Source organism: Lepisma saccharinum, chromosome 2 (assembly GCF_977018435.1).
Source record: "Lepisma saccharinum chromosome 2, izLepSacc3.1, whole genome shotgun sequence".
Classification (NCBI taxonomy): Eukaryota; Metazoa; Arthropoda; class Insecta; order Zygentoma; family Lepismatidae; genus Lepisma; species Lepisma saccharinum.
In genome coordinates this window covers 103,539,338-103,548,685 of record NC_139230.1, presented here as the reverse complement: position 1 = coordinate 103,548,685, position 9,348 = coordinate 103,539,338, and the positions used below count along the sequence as shown (strand labels likewise).

Genomic DNA, 9,348 nt, shown 5'->3' with positions numbered 1-9,348 from the left:
GGAAAGATTGGTCAGAAAACGTTATGGCAAAATAACCAAATAAGAAGACAAGGAGGGAGTCAGAATTCACAGTTGTAGCAAGGCGCTTATATTACCGACGGATCAGGCAAATCGACGTTAACCGTCGGTGGAACCAGATACGGAGAAGAACCTGTGGACTGCAACAACTGCAGCCTCTGCCGAGGGACACCACACGCCGATAGAGCCCTTTTCCGATCGCAGCCCTTCGATCTGTTTTCCGGCCGCCGCACGTTACCTAGTGCCGATGTCAGCCTGCCATTCTATCGCCGCGAAGACGGCGTGTAACAGGAACCCGTCCGAGACCATCGCCCGCATCCAACGGACCAATCTGCCTGCGAGATTGCCAACATCAACTAACCGCACTCCTTGGGTAGCAGAGAACGCCTGTGGTAAAATTCGCCAGAACCTCGGGGAAAGACATTCCGCACGAAGATACGTACAGAGACGCAAATTGCCTGCCAGAGAGTCGTTTCCGAGTTGTCCGGACTGCCTGAACGAGAAAAGTTGTCGACCAAGAACCTCCCTTATTCTCTCTACAATATATATATATACACACACGTATGTGTTTGTGTATATAGTAATTGAGTATTTTTTTCCAGCCAAACGGAAATGTATTCACAAAAACTTAAATATAGAGTAGTCTGCTTTTTTAAGGTTGTAATCTTACACGGTTGGCACAACTGCTTCACCATCACTTGGCCGAGATAGAAGCTAGCCGTTGATGTTAGTGAAGACATGTTGGTAGTTCGTCGTGCTGAGAGAGGAAAGCAAGGAAGATTTTAACGATGAATTTGGTGTCAGCACAGTCCCTTCTGTAACCTCCAAAGGTGATAAATGTCAAGGGGAAAGGATCGGTTAAGAAACTTGTTAGTGGAGAACATGGAGAGATCATCACTGCCGTATGTCGTACGTCAGGAAGTTTCATTCCTCGTGCATTCATCTTTTCGCGGAAGAGAATGAGAGCAGAACTACTTGATGGGTTACCGCCATCTGCTATTGTTATGATGATGAAAACGAACATCCTTGCTGAAGAAGACGTATCAAGCTCGCAACGTCAAATGAAAGAGTACAGCCGCCCTGTACTGGTTCTGATGAGTACAGCTAACTCTCAGTCGAGGATTGGGTTAAGTGTGTCGACATGTGATGAACGGTGGAACGAAAACTGCACCTCGTATGAAACAGGAACCCTCATCTCTAATTTGACTTAATTCACTGTGCTACATGTTTAGATGACACGACACGTGCTTCTCGTATGAAGGAGGAACTTTTTTAAGTGATTTATGTTCCTTTTTAAAGAACCTTCATACGAATGTTACTCTATCAAGAAAGTGTTAGTACGATCCGCAGTCTTACCCTGTGCTGCGGGTAAAATTGCGCGTTTACATGGTTCTACTTTTCGTTTCATTTCTGCTTTCTGCATTTCTTTTGTATTATTTACAGAGGTTTCGGAAATTTACTGTATGTTGGCAAACGATAGTGCATTCTGTGTTACATTTTCCGTTAGTTACTCTAGATAGATAAATTCAATAAAACATAATGAACAAAAACTGCACAGTCTTGCTCCATCTTACTCTAAATTTTGAAGGTTGAACATGACTCTACTTTTACACATAACATCCATTCCCATTTATACATTTGTCCAAACGTGACACCAATTTCTCGATGCCCATGCGGTTGAAATCGTTCGGCTGGACGCGTAAGCAAAGAAGCACGTCTGTCATAACTTCCGTGTCGCAGCTGAAGTGTTTGGGCGGCAAGGTGTTCCTTCAGTGCGCCGAACAGGTGAAAGTCTGGACTGTATGTTGGATGCTTGAGAATGTCCCAATGTCAGGAATTGACTTTTTGAGTCGCTGATGCAACCACGAGCATTGTCATGGAGAATGATGACCACCTTTAGAGATTTTGTTGGACGTTTACGGAGCAGAGCAGCTCGTAGACGATCCAGTGTGGCACGATATGCAGTAGCATTTACAGTTACTCCTTTTAACAGAAATTTAGCAGGAATGACACGCTGGCTGTCCCAGAAAACAGCAAGTAAAACCTTTCCTGCAAACGGGGTTGTCCTGATTTTTTGGGTGGGGGCGAGTTTGTGTGTTTCCATAATACTCTGTTGCTTTCGTTCAGGGGTGTAATGAAAACCCCACGATTCGTATCCGGTAACAATGCTGTCGAAGAATACGATTCCAACCGTATGGTACCGGAGCAAATATTCAAGACTGTATCCCATACGGTCCTCCATATGCTGTGGTGTGAGCTTTCTGGGGACCCATCTCGCTGACACTTTGTGATACTCAAGTTCTTCATGGATGATGGTGTATGCACTTCCATATGAAATGCCCACGGCATTCGCTTTTCTATGGATTATGACCGCCAATCGAACTGCATCAATGCCTCCATAGCGTGAACATTGTCTTTGTGTGGGATTTGCGAGGCAGTCCAGAACCGGGTTCATCGAAGAGACATCTACACTCCCTGCATTGAGCTTTGCACACCAGTTACAGACACTTGTGAATTTCATGCAAGTGTCACCACACACTGCACACAACTCACGATAGGTTTCAGGCAGTTTCTGTCTCTATGACCCCAGAAACTGATTCACACTCCGCAGCTCAACTGTGTCGAACGTTTCTTCTTCTTCTACTACTCCGATTTGTCCCTATCGCCATTAAATAATGCGATTTTGGACACGTGAATTAAAGGAATGCATCAAACGATATCCGATAACATCCCACGTTAAAATAAACTCTTCCTCCTATTTACAGATATAAATAGGTACTTCGCAAGTATAACACAAAAAGCAAGAAAACTCTTCCTCCCATACACGGGTGTAAATAGGTCTTTCGCAACATAAACCTTCGCAATATGATTTGGACAAACACAACACAAACGTCCGCCTTACACCGAGGCACAAGGCGAACTCTGTCGAATGTCTCAAGCGTAGTTGTCATTTTCTTGAAACAAATTACCTCTCGGCGTGCGCGAGGTGCACACACCTGCCATCTCGTGTAAAGGTGGCGAACCACATGTATTTCCAAATGTATATTTCAGTCTTTGTGAATACATTTCCGTTTGACTGTTAAAAATGTAATCAGTTACTTTTTTATATCCCCTCGTGTGTGTGTGTGTGTGTGTATATATATATATATATATATATAATAGTATTATTTAGCAAGCACATATCTCTAGAAAAAATAGTTTACATTAACAATTGCATCGCCAATAACCACTCATTCTTTGCGATACCAGGTCGCAAAGAGTGCAGACGGTCTTGTAGAGTGACTGGCCATCTCCCCGTGGGAGGCTCCGTTGAGAGAACTGACTGAAATACGTGTAGCGTATTCTCTGGTTCATGGAAATAGTGCCTCAAGCTTCCTATCTTCCTTCGCATTCAACGGCGGCAGTTTAGATTCTGCAGCTTTGCCGTCACATTTCAATAAATTATCCATCACACACTAATGTCCTTCCTGAATTTCCGAAAATTCGTGACAATCTTTGCAAAAGACATCATAATCCAGATCATCACTCTTCAAAGTATTACAAAGGCAGTATATTTTGAAGACGTTCGACATTATAATTTTCGTAACAACATCGTTGTCTATTCTCGCGGTATTCTTCCCTATCATCGTGAGAGTTCTACTGTAGAAACGCAAGTAAAATAATTTGTCCTTTATGTACATACAAGACTGCGTCCTCTGTACGAATATTGAATGCTTGTATATCGACAATGTCTGCAATCATACAGTTCAGAACACGTGCAGATCGCAACCAGATGCAATCCTCGCACTCCGTGAGGAAATTTAATAGAACTCGAACAATATGATCCGATATTGCACAATATTACACCACTATCGTGTCTTGAATTCCAGGGTCGTAAATTAGGAGTCAGCTTCCCGTGAGAACCAGTGAAGCTCCTACGTGCTTAAACGTGAGAAATTTTTGCATGCGTCAGCATTCCTTACTGAAGAAAGGCTTGCTAGAACAGAATATATGCTCAGTTCAACAAGCCTCTTTCTCATGGAAACAAGATCGGTGACGACACTTTAATAATATAACGTGCATTTTACATGCCCTTCCCTCTTCACGACTTTGATCATTTTGTAATTTTCGCAAGCTGCCAGCGATTTGAGCCGCCAATCTGCTGTAAACTGAAGTTGAAGCACGACAGTAGTTCATAACGCTTATTTATCAGATACAATCTTGTCCTATCCTATACTTTATTAATTATTTCAACTCAGGTTAGTACATATTGTAATCCTCGTTTAACCTCTCTGACTTCCTATCTTTCTCTATCTCTTTCTCTCCCTCCTTCTTGTTGTTCACCCCATCTATCATATCGTAATGCGAACTTCATCATTTGTTAAAAGTCAGCTTATATCGTAATACAACTCTCTTCCTATGCTCCCTTCCTCTCCCCCTTTCTATAGATTAGCATCTAATAAGTTGACATCAGGTGACTTGGGTTACCTTATAGCGTGATACGTCCCTATCGTCGTACCCCTTCCCACAGGGATCAAGACTCAAACTGAACGGAAAAAATAGAAAGGATCCCGACGTACTTTCAGTGTTCCTGAACCTGCATATGCAAGTTTCTGTCTCGTGAAAGTGGACACGGAGGTTTCGTTTAAATTCGGTCCGGACTGGCATGTCTCTTACATCATTTCAGTTTCGGTACCTCCAAACTGGTTTACTGCCAAAGTACTATTAACAGGGTTTCATTTGTATACTTACGCATGCTGAGTAGAAGGGAAACCAGATAAGACCGAACAATAGACCTTTTAATTGACATTAATGGGTTTTTATTCCTTATCGAGGGATGACGCTATTGTTAATTAATCAAGCGTTACGTGTCGGAGGTGGGGGATGAGATGAGTCATCGATGACTCATGCGCACGTGTGAGTTTGGAATTAATGGTTTTCCATTAGTGCACAAAAATACTATTATGTAACCCGTTTTTTACCCTAACGTAATTGTTGTACTTTATATATGCGTTACAGCCGGATATGAGTGATGGGTGCCTCATGCACTCGTGGGAGTTTGGAATTAATGTTTTTCCATTAATGTAAAATACACTATTATGGAGTCCGTTTTACCCTAACCTAACACAATTGTTATAGTTTATATACGCGTTACAGCCGGATATGAGTCATGGACGATTCAGGCTGGCGTGGGAGCTTGGAATTAATTGTTTTCTGTTAGTGCACAAAATATGCTATTATGGAGTCCGTTTTCGGACTTTTGCTTCTCCAATTTATGCTTTTTTATATGTGTTTCAGCCGGAAATGAGTCAAGGCTGATTCATGCAGTCGGGGTACTTGAAGTTAATGCGTTTTATTCACTAACGAGGAGACGGTTCCGGCCTATTCTAAGCCAATTGATGGCGTCACTCGAGTTTTGCAGGCGTCGATGACGTCATGACCGGCCATCTTGACATCGGTGCTGGATCATATTAGGTAATTAAGGATCTGGATTCAGGGGTTTCAGTCCTTAGACACATAATAATTTTAGTTAGAGTAAAAGTTTGGCCTCTTATATGTGCAAAAAAGTACAGATATTAAACATTTCGTACAGTTTATCTATTAAGCAAAGGCAAAAAATGCAATAACTTAGCAACATACTTAAAAATTAAGCAAGTAGTAATATTCTAGTGGCACATAATAAGTCTAAAATATACTCGAAAATACTCTGACTAATGGTTGTCGGTTATCTGAGATCGAAATTTTCAAGCTTTCTCTCAAGCATAAAGTGGCTCTAGAAATCACAAAGCCTCAATAAAATGGTTACATAGAGTAAAAACACTTGGAGAGTCGTGCTGATCACATCATATGAAAAACATGCAAGAACAAGAATATATGGAACCCTACTCATATATTTAGGAAACTTTACCTGCCCTAACAGTAAGAAAATACCGAGGGAACTCTAAAATAAACAAACTTTCCTACGAAGGAAACCAAAAATAGCTTAGTGTAAGTCAATAAACCCTACCAACAACAACATTCAACAACTACATAAAAAAACCAACAATAATGATAATAATAGTATAAATAAAGTTTGTGGCTAAAGTTTTACTTAAAAGTACTTCTTCCTTAGTGATTAGATTTTTTTCCAAATAAAGAACAAAACTCAAAGTTAATAAATATAAGATACAAACGGCAATAAACGTTTAAAATAATGAGTTAAAAGTTGAAAAAATGTCTGTGAGTTCAGAATGCAATAAAAAATATTGCCTGAATAGATGAAATTGTGTTATTAGAGTAAAATATAAGCCTAAACTTGTAAATAATAAGTTAAAAGTTGAAAAAAATATCTTTGTAAGTGCAAAATGTAATACACACTCCTGCCTGAATAGCTTAAATTTTGGTATTTGAGTAAAAAATGGAAATAAACTTTGAAAATAATAAGTTAAAAGTTTAAAAAATGTCTTTGTGAGTTCAAAATTTGATAAAAAATGTTGCCTGAATAGATGAAATTGTGATATTAGAGTAAAAGATAAGCTTAAACTTCAGCTAAAGTTGAAAAAACACACTTTGTGTGTCTAAATTGCCATACAAACCCTTGCTTCAATCGTTCAAATAGCGTTTTCTGAGTAAAAATACGCAAAAAATGTGAAATATTGGCCCTAAGAGTCAAAATCTGGTCAATCTTACGTAAGAAGCTTGACGCATTAACAACCATCATGTAGCTTATAAAGCAATAATCAAAGGGTCCATGGTTGGAAACCTAGAAATAATGGCAAATAGTGGATCGTATCCACTTTAACCTGAAGATAGTGGGCCTGATTGTTACTAGTTCAGCCAAATTACTTACGCTTTAGGTCAAATGGTCTTTACAATGTTACAAAAGGAGGAAGAAAAACCCGCCTAAATTACTTCCGCCAAATTAAATTTTATCCACAAAAAATCAATACAAAGGTGTTAAAATAATGGCGGCACATGACTTCCATTACAAATTATTATCCCATACAGTTCCCGTAGGGGTCCCGCGGGAACTGACAATGGAGACCCTTTCTCACCCTCGACCTGCAATGATCGCTCGCGGTTTGGGGTGACGATGGCGGAAATATTCTTCTTTTCTGGTGCAAATTTCGTGAGCAACCTTGTAGAGGAGAGTTGCGGTCAACGTATTCTTCCCTTTTTTAAAAGCAATTATTATTAATAACATGCATTCTGCCCGTATACTTCGTTTTCATATAGGCTACATCGTTCAATTTCTTCGTTTTTAAAGCGAACATAGGCTAACGCCATATATTGTGTTATAATATCTTCTACCCCAGATCCCTTCAGGGTCGGTTGAATCCGGATAAATCCAGATCCTTAATTATACCTAATATGATCCAGCACCGATGTCAAGATGGCCGGTCATGACGTCATCGACGCCTGCAAACCTCGAGTGACGCCATCAATTGGCTTAGAATAGGCCAGAACCATCTCCTTGTTAGTGAATAAAACGCATAAACTTCAATTACCCCGACTGCAAGAATCAGCCTTGACTCACATCCGGGCGTAACACGTATAGGAAGAGCATAAACTGCGTTAGAATAGGTCGGAACTGGGTTCCTTGGGTTAGAATAATCCTGAACCGGGTACCATAATAGTATCTATTATGCACTAATGGAAAACCATGTGAACTAAGCTCCACGTCTGTATAAATCATCCGTGACTCATATCCGGCTGAAACACATATAAAAAACACATAAATGGGAGAAGAAAAGGGACGAAAAGGGACTCCATAATAGCATCTTTTGTGCACTACTAGAAAACCATTAATTCCAAGCTCCCACGCCAGCCTGAATCGTCCATGACTCATATCCGGCTGTAACGCATATATAAAGTACAACAATAGGATTACGTTAGGGTAAAAGACGGGATACATAATATTATATTTTGTGCACTAATGGAAACCATTAACTCCAAACTCACACGTGCGCGTGAGTCATCGATGACTCATCTCCTCCCCGACCCCCGACACGTGGCGCTTGATTAATTAACAATAGCGTCATCCCTCGATAAGGAATAAAAAAACCATTAATGTCAATTAAAAGGTCTATTGTTAGGTCTTATCTCGTTTCCCTTCTACTATGCTGGTTCCTTATTTCTGTCATAACTAGAAGCATTTTCAAAAGATGACTTCTGTTATATAGGTACCGTGCGTCCATTTCGATCTTCAGCCGAGAGATCGGGAGAAGCGTGGCGGGCGGCGCTGACGGAGATGCCGACATTTGCGGCCTGTAATGCCCGCTTATTTTCATGGACATATTCAGACATTTATATAAATATTGCAAAACGAGCACTAACCTGTGTTATAAGAGTACGGTTTTAATTTTAGTAGCTTAGTGGCTGTATGTGCCGATGATTTTGACACGCCCAACTCTTGTGAAACACGGCGTAGAGGTTTGTTTGGAGAACGTTCTAACGCTGCACCAATATCATCGAGTTTTGCTTCGGTTAGAATCCGTCGTTTTGCTTAGGTGTTTTAAAATTTAACGATCCAGTTTCTCGTAATTTAAGGACGAGATGTCAAACCGTATCTCTGTGTGGAGTTGAAATGCCTAGGATTTTCTGTACAAATTGCCTACACACGTTTCGACGCGAGTCTGTTTTCACGTACGTGTCATACATAAAAAATCTTTGTTCTAACGTGAACCTTGCGGCTGGCATTCCAATCGTCTCACTGACACAACACACCTACACACTGCAATAACACAAACAAAGTAACTGCAAGTAACCAAGAATAACACTCTTGCGCACAGTACGAAATTAACACGCTCTTGGTTTACATTGCTCGCCACTATATTCACAACTCTGTCTTCATCTAGTCGCGAAAGAACAAAAAAACTCGAGCTCGGATATTTCGGATTGCAAGGAACCTAACGAAAACCATTGACTTTTAACGGTTTCGTCTGCAGCGTAATCTTGATACAGTGTTGCACATTCGAAACCTCCAAACGATTCCCATGGCCACAAAACTCTTTCAAGGATATAAACTTAAGCAGGACGTTACTGGTCAAAACTATGATTAAAATGCTTTATTATCTGTGGCTCTTAACATCGTTTCTATAACGTATTTATTTGTGTATATAAGAGCAGAACTTGGATGAATTACAGAAGAACTTTTGCGTGTTATAACACAGGTTAGTACCCGTTTTGCAATATTTATATAAATGTCTGCATATGTCCATAAAAATAAGCGGGCATTACAGGCCGCAAATGTCGGCATCTCCGTCAGCGCCGCCCGCCACGCTTCACCCGATCTCTCGGCTGAAGATCGAAATGCACGCACGGTATATCCGTTTTGCGTGTACCAGTGAGCTGCGACATATGAGACTTTTC

General features: G+C 40.6%; 1 protein-coding gene across 1 annotated transcript; it reads right to left on the bottom strand.

Annotated features, from left to right (window-relative positions):
• Positions 1-1,738: 1,738 nt before the first annotated feature.
• On the bottom strand, positions 1,739-2,539 carry LOC145983504 (uncharacterized). The gene has a single exon (XM_083116594.1). It carries the CDS (start codon positions 2,537-2,539, stop codon positions 1,739-1,741), a length of 801 nt encoding a protein of 266 aa, XP_082972720.1.
• Positions 2,540-9,348: the final 6,809 nt, after the last annotated feature.

Excerpts from the sequence above, each read along its gene's own strand:
- LOC145983504 (XM_083116594.1), bottom strand. The coding sequence starts at position 2,539 with ATGAAATTCACAAGTGTCTGTAACTGGTGTGCAAAGCTCAATGCAGGG.